The sequence below is a fragment of the Mastigoproctus giganteus genome, chromosome 11 (genome assembly GCF_048544385.1).
Source record: "Mastigoproctus giganteus isolate SK-2022 chromosome 11, ASM4854438v1, whole genome shotgun sequence".
In the NCBI taxonomy this organism is placed as follows: Eukaryota; Metazoa; Arthropoda; class Arachnida; order Uropygi; family Thelyphonidae; genus Mastigoproctus; species Mastigoproctus giganteus.
In genome coordinates this window covers 178,102,166-178,126,948 of record NC_143585.1, presented here as the reverse complement: position 1 = coordinate 178,126,948, position 24,783 = coordinate 178,102,166, and the positions used below count along the sequence as shown (strand labels likewise).

The following is a 24,783-nucleotide window of genomic DNA, read 5'->3' as shown; positions in this document are numbered from 1 at the left end:
CCCAAAGATTTTGGCATGGTGCCGTGAAGGGTATTGTATGGTCGTGGTACCTGCGTGTACCGGTGAACTGTACAATAAAGATCTTATTTATTTTGGCTTGGGACCCATCAGCTGGAATATAATCCTACACAGTTGGTTACTTTGCAGTTTTGATCAGACACACGCAATAGCATATGCCGAATATTTGACTCTCGTCTTTGCAGGCAGATCTCGCGCCAACATGGTCTTATCTGATCTTCTTGCTTGGGCAGCTACTAATATCTCCTTCAAAAATCAAGATGATGATTTTCACGGGAAAAATCGATTATGGTAGACCTCCTCCCATTAAAATTAATGGCAGTTCCATCCCAATGGTTCCACAGCTCAAATATCTCGGAATTATTGTGGATGACCGATTAAATTTTGTGGCCCCCGGTCAACCACCTGACAAGAGATCAAAGAGTATACAAAAGCTGTAATCAGAATCATCAAGACCGAATAAGTAGGAAAACGTTTTCCCTTTATTACAAGGCTGTTTTTGTTCTAATAATGGCCACTACGCCTCGGGCGAGAGTTTCACAGGGTTTCTACAAACACCAAATTAAAGCTAAACTGATCACAATTCAAATATATATGTTCCTTTCCATTTTTTTTTTTTTTTTTTTTTTGATTTGGTAGTTGTTGGCGCATCGGCTTCTGTGGCCATATTGCACCTCCCAAGGTTTTTGCAGTACTTTGATCCAAGCCCGAGGCGGGAATCGAACCCGCGACCTTTGGGTTGCCGGGCAGGTACTTTACCCACTCGGCCAGCCCGGTCGGCTTTCCTTTCCATGCTTCGGGCCTGCAGAACAGTGTCCTCTGCTGCACTGCAGGTTTTGGCAGTTGCATTTCCAATAGACCTTCACCTTCGTGTACCTTTGTGACCAAGAGAGACCTTCGTGTACAGAGGTCTCTCTTGACTGGTCAGTGTTAGTCAGGTGGCAAAAATCTTCGAAAATCTCCTAAGAGTTCTTATGAAGGGAAGAACTTCTGAATTTCAGCTGGTAATGAAATTGGGCCCTTATCCGAAAGGCGTGAGCGCAGTGACGCCACTCACCCACCGCTTTATTACTGGGGAAGAGTCAAGATAGGCGAGTGTTCCTCTGCGTGAAGTTTGTACGTTAAAAAAATAATAAAATGTGTAGTATGACTACACCAGTCTTTGACGGAAAGTTTTCTTTTTCTCTTTGCAGTCGCAACTGATCACCAGCAAAGGATATCCGGTAGAAGAATACGACGTCAACACTTCCGACGGTTTCATCTTGAACATTCAAAGGATTCCTCATGGAGTTAAAAGAAGATGTAAACATTCTTCAAAAAACCAGCAGGTGGTATTTCTGCAGCACGGATTGTTGGGATCTTCGTCAAACTGGGTAGAAAATCTGGCAAATGAAAGTCTAGGTAAGTCATTTTACAGATTTACGTTCAGTAAAGCAAATCGATTAATTTGAATGAGGTTGTGTGACATTGTCTCGAGCTCTACTCCAAACAGATCAATCTCAGAAATCCCTGGAAAGATAATTCGCGCATTTTTGGTTGAGTTCAGTTAGTATGCTTAGAACTGGCGCGAGACAACTGAGGTTAGGAACATCAAAGCAATGAGATCAGGCAACGTCAAGCATCAGTTCCGTGGTGATAAAGCGGGACTGATGTGTGCTACCCCCACTGATTATGATAATGAATAAAGGCTCAATTGTATGAATATCGGTGTTATTTTTAAGATATTATTTTTAGCAATTCAAGAGAAGTTTTTTCAGTCAGTAAAGTAAGGGATTCATTTTACGACCAATTAAAAATGTCTTCTGTCTCATTAAACTTCACCGCGGAACGTGAGAGCAGTGGCATTATTTGGGCCCTCTGCCAAACTGGAGGAAGTTGGGATTCCTGGTCGGGTCCTCCTTTGAACTAGGAGGTAGATAGAAGATAGCAGATGATGGGTGGTCGCGAAGGGAATTTCGTCCGGTAATTCTTATTTAATCTTTTTATCTGAAACGGGGTGAGCAGAAAAATTACATTTTCATCCTCGTACGATTTTCTACAAGGGAAAGAGGGGGGGGGGGGAAACTGGACAGGTTAATTATTGACCATACCCAGTGAAACGTTTTTAACCGCAGAATCTATAATGTCTATCATTACACTAACGCAATATGCCGTTTATTAGTTTTCATAGATATGAATTTTCATTAAATGTTCATCTTAATCAGCAGATACAAAATAAATGAGGAATTATCTTTTGTCAGCAATACGATTTACCAGTTTAGCGACGAACAAACTTTTAAAAATCAAAGTATTTATTTACAAATAATAATGAAAAAAATGGCATTTAATTAAGAAACAAATAACTGAAAGCCAAATAATGGATTTTTCATATTCTAACACCTCTATTTCTTTGTCGCCTCACATATTCATTTTATCCGCCAAATACTTTTCTCGATTTCGAGTGGAACGTTCGGAATGTAAATTTATTCACACTTTTCAACTTGAAAGTTCCCGGCTTGATATTTTCGTAAAACGTCAACAGGGTTCGACATTTCTATTTCTTTTCACTCGTTGTTAACGTATCAGTAAAGCAATATTTAAATCGCTTCCCCCGGATTCATCCCACCCCTCTTTCCGGCTGTTTATTCTTAGGGGGATTTTCTGATGCGGATCAAACTGTCACCTAGAATGTCATTGTGACGACTTGGCCCGACGAAACTGCATGAAATAATTTATGCAGTTCACTTAATCGGACGAAACTTCCATTTGGTCGCCCTTCTACAACCCTCACTTGAAACTAGTTATGCCTTTTTTTTTTGATGACCTGTTTCAATATTCGAAATGCAGCCTCATCACCCTCTTACACAGAGGGACAATGACATCCATCTCCCTACCTGCAAGATCCTATAAATGTACGGTTGTATATCACTGTTTTAGTCTGTTACTTTTAAGTGCTAACATATTTTGTCTGTTACTTTTAAGTGCTAACATATTTTATGTGTTTCTAAATGAAGGCGAAACTTTATTCAGTGTCTGTCATTAAGGAAGACTAGAAAGCGGAATGAATCCCATCCCATCTCATCCCTCAAAGTCGTTTTCTGAGGGACTCCACTCGCTACACCGTTCCATATATAAGATTGTCCATTTGTACCCGGAAATTGTAGCCTCGTCCGATTAAGCGATTTGCACAAATTATTTTATCAGTTTTGTCCTGGTTATATCAGATTCCGGGTCAAGAAATATTGTCACCTCTCACTGCTTAACTCATTATTTCTCTGATTTCTGGATTTTTACACTTTTCTTTCATAAACAGATTGAACGCTTGAATTTAAATATTCGATGAATGCACCCTCCATTAATTCTGTTGTCTTAATTCGAGAATTTCAATGTCATTTCAAAATTTCAGGTTTCCTGCTGGCTGACGCAGGTTACGATGTGTGGCTGGGCAACGTAAGAGGAAACACTTACGCATTAAAGAACATTAAATATTCTCCCAAAGATAAGGAATTCTGGGAATTCAGGTAGGTAAGTTTGAGGTTCTAGTAATTATTTAAAAATCTGTAACTCGCTTTCGATTTAAATCAAAAGTAGGTCATTTACGTGTTCCACCACTTCAAATTTTAGTAACACTGCTCATTTTTTTTTCTTCAAATAGGCCTCTGGGGTTGGGAATATTCATAATAACTGCACAATCATATTACTGATAAAACTGATAAAAACGTAACTGTCTGTACAATAAAATTGTACAGACAGTTAGGTCCGGATAGTAGGGAATGTATGCGGTGGCAACTGATGTAAATACATTCATTCCACCGCATACATTCACTACTGAGCGTAACTGGGCCTAACTGAGCGTATAGCTCGGATATTGCGCGATTGCCAGACACGCTGTGTGCAGCTTCCAGGGCAGAGGTTGTACACAGTTTTGTCACTGGTCAAGGACCCCATACCAAGGTATTTTACAAGTGGGGTCGTGTATGAGATCAGGTGCCCGGATTGTGGGGAATGTTATGTTGGTGAAACGAAACGTCGGTTCAAAGATCGTCTGGGGGAGCATATTAACGCGATAAAGACCGCGGATTATGTGAAGTTTGCTGTGTCAGAACATTTTTGGGAGGAGCACCATCAAATCTCCCCAGACGAAGCTGTTATCGTCGACCGGGCACACCGATTTTGGGTCTGCAAATGGCTCGAGAGCTTGCGAATTTGTTCCTCTGAGAGCAACACCATTAATAGAGACAGGGGAATCCGCATTCATCCCCTCTTCGAGGCGGTATTTCTTGGACGGGATAAGCGGTTCCGCCTTGAACGCTCCAGAGCCATTTCCGGTTCCAGTGCACATGACGAGAATATTGCCCATGCCCTTGTAGAACCACGTGCTGAGAACCGTGAGCCTGCTGATGTTTAAGGATGTGCCGTACGATAAAATTCACTGCTGAAAAAGGAGGCGGATGCCTCTGAAAGCTACGGTGTTTTAGCGCTTTTATCATCCTGCGTTGTATCTACATTGTTTTATTATAAATAATTCTTTGCAGTTTAAAATTTCATATTTTATTGTACAGACAGTTACCTTTTTATCAGTTTTATCCGGTGAAATTTTATCATTCTATTTATTTCGTATATATATATATATCTACGTCATTATTTAAATATAACATAACACTATTTATATTTTTAATAACGGTTGGTGTATGATTGTGCAGTTATTAGGAATAACGCTGCTCAGATAAGCGGGAAATACGCTGCTGGCCATCGATGCCCCATCTTAAAGGACACTATGTACTTTGAGATTACAACAAGAATAACGACAGCTGTCAGTTAAACTGTTTTTATCATTTACGAGGAATGATTTAGTTTGTGTATCACTTGGGCAATATTTCCTCACGCAACTGGAGCACATCATTATGAAATACGGCCTCCGTGGGCTGAAATAAAAGCGGGTAAAGAGTCGCTGTGTGAAGTCGTCGAAAAGGTGACAAATGTCACATTGATGAGCATCCTTAAAAGGAAACAAAAATGCAACAGGCAGTGGAAGAAGTACGGCACTTCATCAACATACATAAAGTATAAAAAGAGCAGAGCATTGTTTCAGCTCAAAACATTTCAGGCGTACAAAAATTATTTAACGTCGTAGTAGTAGTGACATGTTATGTAAGAAAGCAAGTGTATGAGTTTATGCAGCATCAGCCAAAAAGAAAAAAAAAAAAAAAAACACACCATTCCCTCCAAATGCCTGTCCAGTTCCTCCTTAAATTTATTCAACCTATCAACTTCCACAACGACAGATGGAAGTTTGTTCCAGCAATTAACCACGCGCTGGCTAAAGGCAAATTTCCGCACATCTATTCTACATCTATCCTTTCTTAATTTGAACTTATGTCCCCGTAGGTCGGTAATCTGAACAAGTGGAAGGATCCCATCAGAATTCAGAGTGCTCAACCCATTCAAGGCCTTATATTCCTCAATCAGATCACCGCGCAGGTGCCTAGTTTCCAGCCACTGCAATTTGCAGCATTTAAGCCTCTCTTGGTAAGAGGATCCCTTCATTCCCCTCACCAATCTTGTTGCCCTTCTCTGTACACACTCAAGCAAATCTACATGCTTCCTAAAATGAGGCCTCCAGACCTGTACGCAGTATTCAAGGCGTGGCCTGACCATTGCCTTATACAGAAAGACAATTACCTCCTTTTCCCTGCTAGAAAAATTCCTATATATCATTGACAAAACCCCATGACCTGCCCAGGCAGCCTGTCTGCATTGCTCAGAAAATTTCATATCTGACTGCACAATTACTCCCAGGTCTTTTTCATTTTCTGCCACCTTAAGTGTAGTACCACACAATTGGTACGTTTCTCTGGGGTTACTTCTACCCATTAATAAATACACAAAGTATTTATTAATAGGACCCAGCATCGAATCCTGAGGGACTCCACTAATAACATTAGTCCACCAAGACCAGCACCCATTGATTACCACCCTATGTCTTCTCCCACTCAACCATCCTTTTATCCATTGTAGCAACTTACCCTTAATACCATTCTGCCCCAATTTGTACAATAGTCTTCCATGCGCAGCAGTGTCAAAAGCTTTCCTGAAATCCAAATATATGATATCAAAATTATTTTTTGCATCCAGTTCCTTTGTAACCACATCATAATATCCTATGAAATTTGTCAGACAAGACTTTCCCTTAACAAACCCATGCTGTGTCTGAATTATTGCTGCAGTCTTGTCTAGATGATCCTGCAATGCATCTTTAACCAGTGACTCCATTATTTTACCCGGAACAGAAGTTAAACTAACAGGTCTGTAATTACTCGTGTCACCCTTCGATCCCTCTTTGTGAATTCGGGATACATTTGAACATCTGCAGTCCGTGGGAACCTTCCCTAAGTCCAAGGACGCTCTCATAATTATGGATAAGGTTTTGCTTAGTTCCTTTGCCGCCTCCTTTAATATAACTGGATAGATCCCGTCCACCCCAGGTGCCTTTCTTATGTTTAACTTCAACAATTTCTCCTCCACTCTGCTCTCAGTTATTACAAAATAATTAAACACTCTGCTACAATTTGATAATTTTCTGCCATTTTCAAACCTTAATAACTCCTCACGTGTGAATGTAGATGCAAAATACTCATTCAGTTTGTTTGCTATCTGAGCAGGATCATCAACAGTCGAACCATCGATGTCAAGTGGACCAATCAGATTCATCCCCTTCCTTTTAGAGTTTATATAAGTAAAGAAATCCTTGCTGTTTTTCTTAGCATCATTTGCGAAAGATTTCTCGTAATTTGCCTTCGCCTGCCGAACCTCTTTTGTGACCTGATTACAGACTAGCTTATATCTGCCACAGGCTTCTGCGTCACCTGATAATTTATATGCATCCCATGCATTTTTCTTTTCTGTTACGAGTCTCATTAGTTCATTTGACAACCATTTAGGCCTAAACCTTGAACAATATTTCTTAATTGGTATGAAACTTTTAGTAGCTTCCACGATTAATTCCTTGAATGCTTCCCACTTAGAATTTACTGTTGGTAACATCGTCAGTTGATCCCATTGTACAGAATTTAAAAACTGTCTGAGACGTGGTCTCTTGCTAATGAAGTGTAAGGACTGACTGCATTTTTTTCGGAAGAAGTTTTTTAGACAGGAGAGGGTGGACAGTACAGAATGTAATGGTAGATATGGATTGCCATTATTGCGTCCTGCACGTGGAGTAGAGAGACAGCCTAGAAGATTGGCGACGCAAATCACACCGGTTAACATCTGGGTAAGAAGAAGAATATTGCTGAATGCTATGTGAACTCTCCAGGAAATTATATTTAGGTTGGTACATAAAACAACCGTGGAGATGTGAATGGGGTTGGCCGTGATCCTGCTTATCCATCGCATTACCCAGTACTCAACTGCCAGGAATCTGTTTGTATATGAAGGTGGAGCAGAAGAGTAGATTGGAGATGCGTAAAATAACCCGTTATACGGGCTACTTGCTCCCTGAATTAATTCCAAAATAGCAAAACTTTAATTTATACCCTTTGTCCAAAAAATACATTCAAATATGTTAAAAACTACATTTAAATGTACTTGTTGAGAAGATTACGTCTTCCACAGATTTCGTTTGCTTTCTTGGAATGTGTATAACGGTGCATTTTCCCTAGGACCGCAACCGAGATGCAACTAAAAGTACACTGACCATTTATAACTTTCGCTACCTGAAACTCTTTGTAGGTCTTACATTTTCCAGATTATGACGGGCTTTAAATCCCGTTACGTTTATTGGCATTCGTGCAAAACTTTGAAATGGGTGTTTCATCAAGTTCAGTCTAAACGCAGTCTCGATGCAATCATGGAACTTGTCTGAAATTCTCTTTGTTTCATAGCGATTTCATTTCGATCTCTCTTTCTCAAAGATGTGTGTGTGTGTGTGTGAGAGAGAGAGAGAGAGAGAGAGAGAGAGAGAGAGAGAGAGAGAGAGAGAGAGAGAGAGAGAGAGAGAGAGAGAGAGAATTGTCTGTTTCCATTTTTCCACTATGTACAATGAGGGAACAATTTATTAGGAATGCCATCCATTCCTAAACAATTAAGATGTGTCATCCCTATCCTTCTCCACACATCTCAGATTTGATCTTCTGCCCCGGACACTACCATTAAAGCTTTCTACAGTTTACAGTACTGTACTGGATGCTGAGATGGTTTAACAGGATCACTACGCATTTACCATGTCAACTTGAATGCCACGCCTTATCTCACATAATTACCACAAAAGATATTCTCGCGCTGGCGAAACTGCTGACCGGAAGAATAAACTCGCCGAAAGCTGAGTACTTGCTGACTCGGTCCCGCATAGGTTGGCGAATAGGATACCATCACATGCACTCAATAGCGCGCTCACGCAGCTGGGAAGCCTTCAGCGATTTTTTCCTTTGAACAGTATTAAGATGTACAACGATCTTCAAGCAGACCCAGAAAGGCTTTGCACGGAGAAGGACTGAAATGTTTCAGAATGCAGTACTCCACCTATAAATGTTGAGTGAAGCCCACAGATGAAAACAAAAGAGAATGCAGGAAATGAAGAATGAACTGGTCGGGACTGTTTTTGTTCCTCACTGGTGCTCCTGTTATGTTTACATTATACGTCTTATCTTTCTCTTATCTCGCTGTAAATAGTGGTGTAGATGTGAACATTCTTTAAAATTCTCCAATTCCTTGTAAAACTGCGTATTATGCTCTCTATCTAGCTGTCATGTAAAAATAAGGCAATGGTATGAATAGGAAAGGGAGAAGTAGCGCAATGTATAATTTATTAAGACAATGATATGCATATTCATTTATGTATAAATTATAAGTGGATAATTATACGTATAACTTATATTCGTATATCTGAATGCGCACCCCTTGGTCAATATCTGTAAGCGGGTGTCTCTTAGGAGAAAATAAAGATAATAAACAATAATTCCTGAGAAAGGAAATTGGAAGCTGCGCTCCTTGCAAATGTCTTGGAGTTGCTCACACCAGAAACCTGGAAGCATTTTACAGTACAGTAGTGGGCACCAGCCACAGCACGAAGTCAGTAAACAGAGCCAATCAGAAGGGGTCCGATTGGGTGCCATTATAACTGTAACCGCATCCACGTCGGTGGTCGTACACAGAAAGGTCAGGGATGATTCGTGAATGGTGCTCACGCCGAGACGGCTGTTGAGTACAGATGAGGTCGAAAAGGTCTTGCGGCACGTTGATCTGCCGTTACTCGTGAACTTGGAAAAAAAAAAATTGTCGTCATTGGGGTTGTGTGTGTGTGTGCGCGCGCGCGTGCGGCAGGCCAAGAGACGTGTGATGCGCAGGGTGGTGTCTCTAATAAATTATTCGACGGATGCGATGAATAGCCCGTTATGGATATTCAGCAACTAATTAAAGGTTATAAAAAGCCAATGATTTTATGAAGTTCGTCATTTCTCACATTTCGGCTAAGTTTCATCTTGTGCCCCTGTCAATGGAAATGCCTGTTATGGTGGAACCATTTTTACCATTTAGGGTTTTACAATTTCCTCATCTTACTTTCAACTTTATACGAAGATTTCATTTACTCTTTTGAAGGTTATCATTCAATCTTCAAATCCCTCTCTCTTCTGCTTAGTGAGGAATCCATAGAGTCAGATCCAAGTTGGTTTCATTCATATACATTAACTATAAACGGAAGCTTTTAAAAAATCTTTAATCTTTAAAAATCTTTTAAATTCTTTGTTGACGATGTTATTTGAAATTTAAACTTAACCAAAGTTTTATTTAACGCATTTCGAGAGGAATTCTGTGTACACGATCTTTATAGATAGCTTTTGTTTTATGTGGGGATGTTTAATCCCCGTTTTGTATGATGATGATTAGATGAAGAAAACACCTCTAAGTTGTTTATCGCTCTTGTTCAATACCGAGGGTTAAAAGAAATGTTTTGTTTCTTCCAGCTTTGACGAGATGGCCAAGTACGATTTGCCCGCCATGATCGATTTTGTTCTGAACAAGACGCAAGCGAAGAAAATTTACTACGTTGGCCATTCTCAAGGAACCACCGTGATGTTCGCTCTGCTCTCCGAAAGACCCGATTACGGCAGCAAAGTAAGTGCTCGGTCAACTGACGGCGAGTATGAAACAAAATGCGAAATTGCACGCGTTTGCAAATGGCCTCCGAGGGATTTCTGTTTGTCCGTGACTGCTCTTTCGAATATTTTGCGAACTCGCGACGATGTGAGGGTGGGTGAAATTTCGGAGCCCCGCGACAAAGACAAAAGGGGCTCTGAAATTTCACGACAAATGTCGGCCATTGCATTCCAGATGCAGCTCACGTGCCGTGCTATAAAAGAGCAATGAACCGATTTCACCCGCGATCAACGAGCCGAACACTGACTGTTTCAAATAACCCCCAAAGGTGAATCAAAACTTTGTATCGGATTATAATCCAATTATTCCGCCGTCTTTATATTTCTTAAAGCTTTTTTGTCACCTTTATCGCGATTATTATCACTTAAAAAATTATCAAAAATTTTATCACGCGATAATTACGGTAGTTTAAATTTGATTTATTTTAATTTTGCCCCCCTCCCCCATCCGTCCTGCGTTTTGCGCAGTTTTCCATCTCCGTTTATTTATGCGCGCTCGTTATGATTCGATAAAAGAAAACAAGTTATTGCGCGTGAGTACATCGCTCGATCTCCCCTTTGAGTTCTGTCCGCATATCACGGTACAAATCTGTAAATAGAGCGCAGTATTTGGTTGTTGAAGACCTTGAAGACCTCAGTGAGATCCGAAGAAACAGCGCATCTCGAAGCGAACTTCCAATCTGCAGGGGAGGGGACGGGGGCACGGCTGATTTCCACTTAAGATTACGGTATCGACAACAACATTGAAATCAGCCGGAGGACCCATCTGCTGCATGGGGGGGATAATCGAAAGGGGGTTTCATGACTTGGGCTTGAATGTAAACGTAAATGAAATATTCCTTAAATATTTTTTCTTTTCTGTATTAATTTCATTTTATGCGAGCTGCCAAATGGGAAGAGAAATCGGACTTTCACCATTTGGCATACCTCGCGAGAAGACCCTCGTTTAAAACAGTTTTCGTGGGTGCTCTACTTTATACGTAGCTGGGGGTTGGGTCGAAATGAAAGCAACTTTTTCAACCGTTCCATTAATTAAGTCAGTGTCTGGCATCTTTCATGATTTTAATTTTCGAAGGAAAGTTTGTTTTAAAGAAAGTTAAAAAAGCTTTTTTTTTTTTTTTTTTTTTAATCTCTTGCCAAAGTATTTATACGAAGTTAGGGGCAGCTTCAATTCATTGGCAGCCACGATATCCCGCCTCGTAAATGCGTTACTATCGGAAGTGCTCGTACAGACGGGGAGGGGGTGCGAGGCTCGCGGGTTTCGCTGCGCATCAATATTTGCGTCAACATCTTTAAGTTTGTTTCAGCTTTTTCGCACACAATAAAGCGCTTTGTTTTGTTTTATTTCAGATAAGAGTATTTATCGGGCTCGGTCCGGTTGCAACTGTGACGTACATCAAGAGTCCAATTCGTTACTTTGCCCCCTTCGTGAAAGACATCGACGTAAGTATAGAGAACGGTTTATTATTATTACTATTTCTTACCATTGCGTTATTTATTTCTTTATTTATTAAATAGAGCAATAAACAGATTTATTAAAATCTGTTTATTGCTCTGCCAAAGAGCCACCCCCTGGACAGCAAAAAGCTAGGGGGGGGGTGATATTTACACACAGAGGTTAAGACAGGGACATGTGCCTAGCGGTTACATGGGGCCCATGTATGCTTAACCCGACAGGTACAGAACTTAGTGTTTATTATTTTACATAATTAAAAGAATTAAAGGATATTATTTTCTCTAAATTGCTATAAATTACATAAACATGAGGGAAATATAGAAAATATAAAGAAATGAGGCAGTCCTTCACCGGTTGTTACACGTGGTATCTCTTCAATCTTGAACGTAATATTGCAGCCAGGCGTCTTTGGAGTAGTAGATTCTAAGTAAGAGAGGACCAGTGATGGCTTCACCTATCTTTAACGAGATGCATTGTGGTGGCATTTTCCTTCTAGTGGCGTCTCATAAGTGTACGTTTGCATATGTGTCCTTTAGCTTCTGACGTCTGTATGAATGCTGCTCGCAGAATCTATCCAGGTCGATGGCTAAATTGTTTATCAGATCTACCGTGTTTCCTGGAAACATGCGTCTTAATCCTTTCTTAAACTGATTGTGAGTAGCTAGCCGTTCATAAAATGACGAGAAAGATTACGAGAACCATTCGGGTTTATTAAAAAGGAGAAACTGGCATCACTGCAGAGCATTGAATGGAAAAGAAGAATTTTGAAAAACCTTCGCTTAGACCGAAAAAGGCTCGGTTCTTCTGCAGTGTCAATATCGAGGTACAGTTTCATTCCCTGTTGTACATAACACGAAACTGTTTTCTCTTTCCTTGCCTTTCGAACCTTTGTTTCTTCTCTTACAAATACCGAAGCCAATTATGAAATACTGTACGTACACAGTTCTAAAGCCTCACGGCCTTAGGCTGTTGGTATCTTCCAAAGCCAACCCAAAATTTCACTCACTTCTGAAAAGTCAAACATTACTGACGATCACATTGGACGCTGCAGGGTGGGTGAGTGCTCAGACTACACCAACTCGGCGTCCCCTTTAAAAGGGGACGCCGAGTTGGTGTAGTTTGATCCCCATAAAAGGAGGTCCCCTTTCGGACTATCTGAGGCCGAAAGGGGACCTCCTTTTATTTGTTTTTCAATGAAAGTTTACTTAATTCACGTTTGAGGAAAAATTCCCTCCTGGAAACTTTTCGGGCAACATTAATCTATTACTTTAGTGAAGAGCATTGGGTAAAAATAAAAACCTTTTTGTTTTTTAAAGTACAGCTAAAAATAGATGAAAAACAAGGAATTTTCTTGTCGTTCCAGTTCTTATTCGAGCTGCTCGGATTGCACGAGTTCCTGCCGAGCAACTGGCTGATGAAGCATCTCTCGGAACTGGTGTGCGACACGAGCATCAAGGTGCTCTGCGAGGACGTCATATTTTTAATGGGTGGAGCCGACAAATCGCAGCTGAATGAGGTGAGTACATTGCGCGCGAAAGCGATCATTTTTTGCGCTTATCTCGTAGAATTGCATTTCTCTCATCGACAGTTCCAAGAGGTGCGGTGACTGCCCCAACCCTGTGCGTTTCAGCACTCGCATTCGTGTGGCCACGTGTTTAAAAAAAATAGATACGCAATCCGTGAGAGATGATCTGAATTTTGGTTCGTTTACACTAATCCACATTTTAGAAAACAAGCCGCAAAGATGAAAATTAAATGAAACACCAATAAGTTTAGTTAATAGTTTGAGGGCTCCGCAACATCTTTCCAGTCCTCTTCATGCAGACAAAAATCGACTCACTCATTCGGAGCAGAAGCGCGTGTATTTTCTGTTTGTTCTCGTGCAGCAGTGAGATCGGCGAATTACTTGGAGAATATTGCGGCCACAGTTGGAATATTTGGAGAATGTTCAAGAGCACGTGGCACGAACGCCGTTCATTGCCACACGAGCTTAGTACCGGTCACTCTTGGCCGAACCCGTGTATCCTCTTTTCGCCATAATTGCGCGGCTCAATTATAAAATAAAAGGATAAGGAGAAGGCACTGGAAATTTGTCGTCAGGGCTCTTTTGACCCGATTTTTGTGCTTCGTGTCACACCACTGACACGAAGAGCAGTCACGCCACAGAAATGTGAAGTCGAACGAATTCATTAAAAATGTTTTGTTGGTATTGGGAATTTTGTCCAATCGATTTTACAGATGAAGTTTAAACTTCAAAATGAAGCCAAACAAAAATCAAATCCACCGTTAATCAATTTCTGCACCTGGAGGGATGCCAATATCAGTTGCCGAGTTTTTATTTATATGAATTAGAATTATCTCAAAAAAAAAAACACTTTGAAATGAGGAACTGCTTGAGGCACGGATGCGATAATTAATTTTATTTTCTTTTTTGCAGAGCCGAATTGCCGTTTACACATCCCACAATCCAGCAGGGACCTCCACGCAGAACGTCGTCCACTGGGCCCAGGTGAGTTCCATTCAAAACTAGAAAACATCTGTCTTACGTACACGCTAAACTTTTGGGATTATCTCAAAAGTTCTCTTTTAAATCGCATCCGAGAGGGGTTCGGCCAATCACACACTTTGCGACTCAGGTGGACACGTAGGTTTTAGTCTCGTTCCCAAAATATTAAAGATTGCCGAGTTGATACTTGAAACATAACTCGGTAAAACGGTCATAAACGCGAACTTCTGAAGAAATTTAATAATTAGTCGGTGAGGTTTTATTTATTCATTGGGACATTGCCGTGTGGGTTGCAAAGGTTAGACTGGAAAAGACTGATTACGAGAAATAGCTGGAAATGAGAGCAGAGAAGGGGAACAAAGAACCCAAACAGTGGTTTCTCTGCGTGCGAATGTGGGGAGGAAGAAAGAAAGAATCAGATGGAACCCGTGTGTAATGGGCTCAGGAAAGTCTCAGATAAACTAGCTCATGGTGCAGACGAATCTCTGACTCTGCATCGATATTTCCAGACGAAAAACTACTCATGGTTAGCCATAAGCATTTTCTGCATGTTGAAATCACGGAAAATCCTTAGACGGACCTTCAGATGGATCACGTGCTGAAACAACAGAGAACGCAGAAAGTTGTGATTAATAGTTACCCTTCAAATTGGGCTAACGCAGAGGTTTCTGTACCTTAGCCTAGTAAAATATTTCCTAAACTTCAAGCGCTCCCTCCACCATATTCCAGAACACGTGTAAATAAACAGATTTGACATATAATTTAGCTACAAGTATATATAGTTTCATAAATGAATTTAAACATTTAATCTCAAATATTTAAATAAATACGCTTCACACTTGGGATAATTTTTCCATAATTAGTTAAAAAGTGCTCGAGAAAAAAAAATCTCCCTCCCCACAAAAATCAAGTGAGCGCTCTGAGGTGCATTCACCATTCTTTCAGAACCTCTTGGCAGGTTAGTGATGCTTTGCAATGTTTTAAATATTATTCTTTAACGTAAGATTTTTTTTTTTTTTTTTAAGAAGTGGGTTCCTCGGAGGATCTGTACTGGAAGCACTGTTTTTGGTCTTCATAAAAACGACATCGACGAAGGGATAGAGCACGTCATGTCGAGATTTACTCATTATATCAAGGTTGGTAGAGTAGAATAAATGGAGTGGTGGAAAATGATTTTCAGTTACAATTCCGTCGGACATGAAGTTTTCCGAGCAGAGTAAACAGGCGGCTAGGAAGGCCCATAGCGACAATTGATGGCTGTACACCACGAACATTATTATTATTATCCGCTTATTTAACTTTAGGCTGCCCCTACGCAGCCTAAAGGCAAGGAGGACGTGGTAGGAATTAAAATGCATCCATCTCAGTGAGTTGAGATAAGGTAATCATAATGATATTGTGTGAGACAATTGTAAGACCACAAGTGGACTTTCGTGTCCAAGTATAGAGACCTCGCACAAATCAAAATCGAATATAAGCATATGGCGATTCTTGAAAGAGTCCAAAAACAGGCAATGAACTCCGTTAGAGCGTTAAACACTCTGGAACTTGGAAAGAACGCACTTTGAGGGGAGAATTCATTGAAGTGTTAACGCGCCGAAAGGTGAAAGTAAATTGAATGAGGATGGGATTTTCACTCTTATAAATGATCCAGAACTAGGGGATCCTAATTAAAATTGCGAGGGAAGAGGTTTAAACTGGATTGCACAAAGTTTACTTTTAACCAGCGAGTTGTTGATTGCTGCAAAAATGTTGCCTCGCCTCCGAGAGCTCAGTTGGTGTAATCATTATCCTCCTCTTCCACATGCAACCAACGTTGCCCCCATGGGAGGTTCAGGCTTCAGAAAATTCAGTCGTCAGCTGTATAGGCATCTATGTGAGAAGGAAGTTACATAGCAGTTGTTTTATTTTATTATTTATTTTTAGTTAAGTAAGCAATTGCTTTTTTGACCTCTAGTTGTGTTCAGGCACGATATGAATCAGACAGGCTAGTATTATTCCATTTCATAAACTCATAGATCGATAAGCCTGGTTTGTGCAGCATTGTGGTATATCCTGTTGTAATTGGCAGCAGGGCCCATAGTGGGACCCTACGTAGGTCGTCACCACCACTGGGTGGTGAGCCAGACTGCACATGATAGGGAGACCAACTAAAAAGGGGGGGAGTGGGGAAGATAGTACAAGTGGTGGGGGCAAAGTAGGCAAAAGGAGGAGGATGAAGAAAAAAGGCATCCTCCAGCGGAAAGAAGAGGTGGGAAGGGAGAAGTAGGAATCACCCCTGATCTGGGAGCTCACAGCAGGCCAGGGAAATGACGACAGCTTGCAGAACAAGGGAGGTCTGCAAAGTTGGATAGGGGCAATGGGAAGTGATTGCTTTCAGATGAGTGCCGTCATTCCTACGAGGAAGATGTCCAGTTGGGTGTTCATTCAGTTCTGATAGTGGCCAGTGATGAGGGTAGAGCAGGTACGATGAGATATCATAGCAGTTTCAGGAACGTCTTGTCTGGATGTTTGTTGTGGGATCAGACGTGGAGAGATGATACCAACGCCTTCTAAAGATTGCTGAGGCATATCTGCTAAAAGCTAGAAACGCTTCTTTTGATTTTAGCGGGTTGCCCTCCGGACTAAGTGTGGTTAAATTTAGATCCAGTAACAGTTGATTACGTAGGTCCAGGTAGATGTTACACGAGTGCATTACGTGCTGCCAATCCTCCAGTTCTCCACATGCAGTGGGCATCGTTTACAAGCCCAAAGTCCTGAAGTCGCTTTTTGTATGACCCATGTCCTATCAGAAGAAAGGAAATGTGTAAATTAGGGAAGAACTAGCCAAGTCCTTGTTTGTTGAGGTAGGAGACACTAGGTAGAAATAGCTTGGTAGAACTGCCTTTGGTGAATCATCCTCATAAATCGATAATCAGTTAACTGCTTCTCATGAGGGAAAATACAGTACTACAAATATTAAAAATACGATGGTGTAAATATTTGAAAGATCAGTTTTAAGAGAGAGATTGGCTGATTTATTTATTAAATTGGAAAGTTAATGAAATTGCATGCGAAATTTGTTTCTTAGAGCTACACACAGTGGCGGATTAAGGATAGTTGGGGCCCCTAGGCAAGTTATATTTGGGGACCCCACAAAAAACAAAATTAAATAAAAGTTAGGTGGCAAATAAATGAAATTTTGTACTTTTGAATTTTTTTCTTAAATTTTCGCTTAAATTAATCAAGATTTTTATGATATTTACTGAAAACATTAATATATTTTATAACACTGTAGGAAAATGTCTTGGCTTGGGCCCCCCAATGCCTGGGGCCCTAGGCACGTGCCTCATTGCCTTAATGGGTAATCCGCCACTGGCTACACATTTAAAGTGCCTTCGCTGAATCTGAATTCAACATTCTGTTAGAAACTTTGCTCAATACTTATTTTGAAAAAGTTTTATACGCACCGAGAAATGGAACTTGGGGTGGAAGCAGAATATGCGGTAAAAAATTTCGAAGGTTTAAAATGACCCGACAGATTTCGCGATCGTTTCGAGTTAACATGATGGGACGAGGATCATTGAAGGTCATTTGAAATACTGCTCATTTGTTGCGGGTGAACTAAGTTTAAATCTGCGGGCTGCTTAATTGAGTTTGTGAACAAAAATAATATGCAGAATACCACGGTACAAAATTACTCTTTTATTTGGTTTCAGATGGTCAATTCGCACGTGTTTCAAAAGTACGATTACGGCGAAAAAGTGAACGAACAGAAGTATGGGCAGGTGAGTAATGAACTGATTGATTGAGTTCTTTTATAGATATTTAGGAAGATTGTGAGCGGTTTAACTGTAACTGGACGATAAAAATCATTCATTTAAAACAGTGGTTCCCAAACCCGTATTGAGTGGCAACCCTTATTAGTGTTGCGAAGGTCTTCAGTAGGGTCAGAAGGAAGTCTCGGAAAAGCACGAGAAAAATTAAACTCAGAAATCCGAATTAGAAGGCGTGAACAAAACTAAGCATGAATGAGATTTACTACGGATTTACTTATGTGTGTGAGTGCATGCATGTGCCAGCCTTTATTATTTATTTATTATTATTTTTTTTTTTTTTTGTAGTTGTTGGCACATCGGCTTCTGTGGCCATATTGCACCTCCCAAAGTTTTTGCAGTACTTTGATCCAAGCCCGAGGCGAGAATCGAACCCGCGACCTTTGGGTTGCCAGGCAGGCACTTTACCCACCCGGCTAGCCCGGTCCAGCATTTATTAACGTTCTGAATGTAGCTTTTGCACGAGGTTGTCTCGAAAAGTAGACTTTTTCTTTTCTTTCTCGAGGGAACCCTAGATGGTACGAGAAATTTTTATTCTATAATAAAGTATTAAAACGTAAAAGTTTTAAGATTGAAAAATATTTCTTATGTCTAAGTTTCTCATTTAAACAAGTCGCAATCAAACCAAAATAATTATTTTATTATTTTTTTTTTTTTCAAAGTGGCGATAATTTTTTTGGAAATAGATATATGTTTTTCATAATTTTTGGAACAAAAAATTATATTTAAAATTATTTTAAATATTTTTTTGTTTAAAATGCGACTTCACAAGAGCTGCGAGAACGATCTGGAAATGTCCAACCCAATGTATTCAGTGCTTCCAAGTACTGATAACCGAATCGATGAAAGAAAATAAACTGAAAGGTCTTTGGTTCATACTAATCTCGTTGATAAGCCACTCAGCTATTGGAAAGATAAAGAACAACAAATAAAAACACAAAAAAAAAAGAAAAATTGGATCGATGCCCATGGCTTTCGCCCTTTTCTATGGAGAACACTTCCTTGGTATCCTTTGAAATGGCTTGGCATATTGCTAAATGCAAAAAGCCTCACAACATTGGAGACGAGTTGCTGAAGCCAGCCAACAATAGCAGTTTACTACTTTCCAATAATACTATTATTATTCGTTTATTAACCACAAGAAACTGTGGGTCACCCCCGGGACGGCAGTGTGCCAGGAGGGCGAGAGATTTACATACTGAGGTGCGAGGAACCACATATACAAGAGTACATATGTGCTCGACCCGTGATATTTACATAATTGAACTTGCATTCGCTTCAAATAAAACAAAGTTTATAGCAATAGATATCAGAATTTAAAAAAATAATAAATAATATGAAAAAAAATGCAGCAGGCAAAAAGTCCAGGTGTAGGCGATCGTCACAGGTTCAATAGTTGGTAAGAGTTCTTGAGGCATTCCTTTCTGTACAGCTTGTCCTCATAGAACTTATCAGGGTTGATGTCCAGTTTATTGTAGATTTGGAGGCAATTGGCCGGAAACATTCCCCTAAGGGGATCAATGTTTGTAAGTGTCAACCGGAAGGGGGGGGGGTGGCAGCAGACGCGGCGATCACCGCTTGTCTCCTTTGGGCCAGAGATTAACGGAGATGCAGATGGAGCATCTATTCGGCCTGTGATAAGCCGAGCTAGCATGAGTACGTTTCTTGTGGTAATGAGAATTCTCCAGGGAGTGGTCCCTAGATTAGCTTGGAGGATGGAGATGTTGTTGTTGTTGTTGTTATTTGGTTTTTAGGAGCATTAGCAACTAAGGCCATATTGCTCCGGGATATGCGGTGGTCATTCCCTGAATGACCTTTCCGCATCCTCCGTATTTGGTGGTGACGGGCTCGAACCCCGGTCTAATCAAGAAGCGTATGCTACGCACTGCTGCTCCTTCCCACCTGGCTACGGAGGCGCCGATGGAGATGGTAAAAGGGTGACCCACCACCTTGTTCATCCATCTGAGCAACCAATATTCTACACTGAGGTACTTTTTTAGGTGGGAGGCAGGAGCAGATGACCAAATTTCAGATGTGTAGAGAGGGTTAGGGGTAATGCACCTCAGAATGTATCGACAAAGTAGCGCTGGCTGATGCACACCAACGAGCTCCTGACGCACTGCCCAAAGTGCCGCGTACGTCTTCTGTCATCCTGACAAAGTGAGGCAGGACGGTGAGTCCAATATCCCAGGTGAGGCCTAGGTCTGTGTGTGAAGTCACCCTTTCCCCGAAAACGAAGATTTGAACATCATTTTGAACTGTTTTTGGTTATCGGTAGTTGAGCAGATTTGGAAGGGTTCAGATGCAACCCAATTATGGCTAGATAGTTTTCCAGTTTCATTATGTGTGTAGAGGCCTGTTGGTATATATCTGGGATCTGATCAGGGTGGTTTGAACTCACGTAGAACTTCAGATCAACGGCATAAGAGACAAAGTTAGAATTACATGCTAGGAAAGGTTCCAAAAGTGCTGCGAAGAGAATTGTTGAAAGCACACTCCCTTATGGGATGCCTCTAGTGACGTCGAAAGTTATCTGGATATCGTTTACAGTAACAGACAGATGTCTGATAAGTAGGATGGACTTCAAGATTTGTAGCAAGGTATATGCCAGGCCGAAGTAGTGCTTCAGAATAGTAAAGAGAGCTGGTAAGTATATTTAAGCATATAAAAACGTAGCATTAGCCATTCAATAGATATGAGTATGTACATAGTTGTGAGGCAGACAGTACACCAAGGTATGTACACGTTCATATGTACAAAGCACATGCCGGTATTTCAGGATATTCACACAAGTCAGAATATTTCACAGTGCCACTTGATGTTCGGTATTGCATTTTCTTTTGAGACAGTTCGTCGATTTGCCTGCGACGTGCCGTTCTGCGCCTCATAGCGGATAGAGATATCGGTATGAATCGACATCAGGGGCCAAACAAAAGGGGAAAAAGTTCGGCCAACGAGCGCCTGTAATTGCGATCAGAAGCGAATTTCTGGAGGTCAACTCCGATCCTTAGCAGCGCTTGTACTATAGGAAGTACTTGTCCAGGTAGGAATCTGTCACTGATCTTCAGCCTGTTCCGCTGTAGCTGAAGAAGAGGGGTGGCTCTTAAGGAAGTGGAACATGCCATTGACATATCCCAGAAGTCAGGGGAGTTGATTTTGCCAACCAGCATTTTGACTGTGGTCACAGTTCTCCTCATGCCGATTATTTGAGGCAGTCGCGGGATTTGGAGTTGGTCGGCCATGCTGGTGGTCCTCTGCTGAGGGGGGAGTCGATGTTTGTGGGTTGCCCACTTCAGTATCCAGTATTCACTGGCGAGGATTGGCTTCATGAAAGAAGGTGCTTCGGATGCCCATATTTCAGAGGCATACAGAAAGGTAGGATACACAATGGTTTCCAGATATCTGATTGTGGTTCTTGCGTCTCAGTTATGAAGAAGATGTTGACGGGCAATCCAGCGCATTCGGCTGATCTTGCGTAGAACACATTCGATATGACAGTTGAACCTAAGGTTTGGGTCGAAGGTTACACAGAGATCTTTGTGTTTAGTAACACTTGGAATAACTGCACCCTCCAGTGAGGGTTGTATGAATGTGGGACACTTCTTCAGAGAAAAAAAACCATAATAACGGATTTTGGGGGGTTCAGTTTAAAACCGAAATGGTTGAGATGGCTAGAGAAAGCTGTGGTCTTATTACAGATTTCCGAGGTGATCACTCCTCTGTCGGCTGATGGTGGTATTTCCGTTAGGAACTTTATATCGTCGGCATAGATAATAACATCATCTCTGTTACACACAAACGGAATAAGGAGGGGGTAAAAAGTAACCCCGATAAAACGCCACCTTGCGGCACACATGCATTGATGGATCGGGTATAGGAGAGGTTGCGATGAGTGAGGTACACTGTTCTATTCCAGAGGAGCGAGTGCAGACAAGCGAAAACGTCACTTTAATCCGAAAGAAATTGGTTAGGAGATTCAGAAGGGCTGAGATGTTGATGCTATCAAAAGCAGCTTCGATATCTGCATAAACAACCGCCATTTCTGATCTGGCCTCAAATGCATTTAGAATTTCCGTTTGGACTGCCAGAAGGTTGGAGATAGTTGATCTATTAGGGAGAACATAATGGAGTTGCTTTGATGGTTGTGGAAGAAGATGGCGTGTTATATGCGGAAGAAGGACTTTTTCCAGTAGCTTTAGGAGCGTGAATGCAGTGGATATCGGTCTATAGTGCTTCGGCTGGCTTGGTAGTGGGGCGAGAGTGTATTTCCTCCAGGATGCAGGAAACACTATGAGAGAGGGTGGAGTTGAACAAGTAGAGCAGAGGATCAAGGATATATGGACTGAGGCACTTTACGATGAAATGAGGGACTTTAGTTGATGGCTTGATGCAGCTGCTGTCGATCGATTTGAATGGAAAATAGCTCATCATCTGGACTAGAAATGGGGTCTGGTTGGTAATCATATGGTTGTGTGATGTTGTCTTGGAATCTGGCTACATAGTTGATCCATTCAACTGGATTGAAATTGGAACCTAGTTCAGAGTTACGGGTATAAGGCACTTTGCCTTTGGATAAGGTCTTGTCAGTATATTCTTTAATGTCTTGCGATTTCAGTCTGTTAAACAGTGCTCTAGCTTTGGAGTACTAATGTCAATCTGGGATTTGTTCTTGATGGCCTGTTGGATTCTGAAGAGAGTATCTAGAAGATTTGTAGTTGTTGATCTCTTATCCAGTACTATATGAAGGTACTCGGGCCTATGACCAAAGCTGTGCTGGGCAATTGCTGGCTGAATCGCATTTTAAAAGATTTTAAGGAAAGAGCAACTGATGGAAATTGGTCGCAGATCTTTCGGAGATTTAAGTTTTCTAATCTTTGGAATGGGCTTGACTTGGTAAGATCTCGAAATTGATGGAACTCTTCCAGACTGTAAGATTCGTCTGGAAATGTGGAGTAGAGGGTCAACAATGTACGTGCTGCATATTTTTACTATGAATAATAGGAAACCGTCTGGTCCTACAGTAGCTTTGTTAGGCAATTTGTTGATGACATCAATCAGGGTCTCCCTAGGTATTTCTATATCATTTATCTGTACCCTGGGTAACCAGTCTTCCTGTGAGGGAGGGGAATCTGGATCTGGAACACTTGCCTGCAGGAGATTGCACTGCCCATTCCTGGACAAGTTATAAACGACGAATTGATCTCATATCAAAGGACAACTGAAGAAATCTGAAAAATGGTTATTGGAGATCGATGATACTCTTGACATAGCAAAAGATCATCAACTCATGGTTTTCGTGAGGTACACAAGAGAGGATGAATTTGTGGAGGAAATTCTATTCTGTGTAGCCACGTCAAAGAACATCACCGAAGAAGACATTTTTAATGTGGTGAATGATTTTCTCAAGAAACCTTGCTTGACTGGTTGAGAAGTAATGGCTGTATGCACTGATGGAGATCCGTCTATGAGAGGAGAAGTGTAGGATTTGCAGGTAGACTTAAGGCAGAAAATCCTGACGTTATTATTATTCAACTTTTTTTTTTTTTTTTTTTTTTTTTACATCGGGAGAATCTGGCTTTCAACGGTTTCAGCCGGTACTACGCATTGCTCTTAATGATGCTATCCATATCTTGAATATTATAAAAGCGAAAGCTTTGAACTCGCGAATTTTCCATAAAATGTGTGGATAAATGGAATTGCATCACCAGGATTTGTTGTTTCACTGTGATGAAGCCCGTTGGCTTTCTCCAAGCCAGATCCTGAAATGAGAAAAACTGAATTAGAAATTTTTCTAGTTAAGAAGAAACAGCCTTTCTTTTTCTAGTGCAGAAGAAACAGCCCTTATCAGAAAAATTCGACGGTGCTACTTGCCTGACAAAGTTAGCATACGTCGCTGACATCTTCACTCACTTTAAATGAACAGAATTTAGAGATGCAAGGCGAAAATAAAACTACGGGTGATATTATTATTATCAGCTTATTTATCTAACACCCCTGCACAGACATTATCCAGGAGGGTTGCTAATACAGACATATCCTACATTGGTGAAATGATTGCTTCTTTTACGAAAAAAGCCTGGCATCGCGAAAGAAAAAGATAAAGGAGAAACAGCTGCCACCCAGAATTGAGTGTGCTGCTGGAAGATTCATCATAAATATCATTTCGTGACGTTTGGTCTATTTTTGAGAGTCATTTGAAGAATCTTCGGGAAAAAACGAATAGATATATACCAGAAAATGTCAACTTCCAACAATGTTTAGTGACATTGGAGAAGATATACCACGATTTCAAGAAGAGCATTTAGAACTTCAAGAAAACGAGGTGCAAAAGGAATGTTTTTTGAAAGCCTCTTTCAGAATTTTGGGCACAGCCCTCTATTTCAGGAAGTGAAAAGGCTCTTCTACTTTCCCCAACGATATTGATACCTTTGTGAACAAGGATTTTCGATCAAGAAACCATATGGATCCGCTGCATGATTTGCGATGTGCCCCGTCTGTCAACTTCAAATCAAAACTTAACAGTTCATAAGCAAAATGAAACAGCATAAGAGTAGCCACTGAAGACTGCAACAATGATTTAAAATTTATATATTTTTAAATTTAATGATAATGAGTATAATCATTTTCATCAAGTATTCTTTTCCCCCTTTTTTGAATTTTAAAAATGAAAAATAAAAGGTTTTGGTTATTGAAATATGTAACTTTATATATTTTTAATCCTGGATGAAAAAAATCTGTACATCAGTTACAATTTATTTAAAACTATTGCTCGAATAATCCTACTTGGCATGCATTTAACTTAGAGGATAGAATTATATCCTCTAAGGGTCGCGAGGAGTGAAAAAAAAACTTTGG

General features: G+C 40.7%; 1 protein-coding gene across 2 annotated transcripts in view; it reads left to right on the top strand.

The window, feature by feature from the left end:
• LOC150078594 (gastric triacylglycerol lipase-like) overlaps positions 1-24,783 on the top strand; it is a 58,929-nt gene that overhangs the window by 17,513 nt on the left and 16,633 nt on the right. Inside the window, exons 2-8 of one of the 2 annotated variants that reach the window (XM_090384927.1) lie at positions 1,212-1,419; positions 3,404-3,518; positions 9,960-10,110; positions 11,502-11,594; positions 12,971-13,123; positions 14,045-14,116; positions 17,812-17,880. In XM_090384927.1, coding sequence (XP_090241053.1) covers positions 1,212-1,419; positions 3,404-3,518; positions 9,960-10,110; positions 11,502-11,594; positions 12,971-13,123; positions 14,045-14,116; positions 17,812-17,880 — 861 coding nt within the window. The remainder of the gene's footprint in view (positions 1-1,211; positions 1,420-3,403; positions 3,519-9,959; positions 10,111-11,501; positions 11,595-12,970; positions 13,124-14,044; positions 14,117-17,811; positions 17,881-24,783) is intronic. The other variant, XM_090384928.1, reaches the window with a different exon arrangement.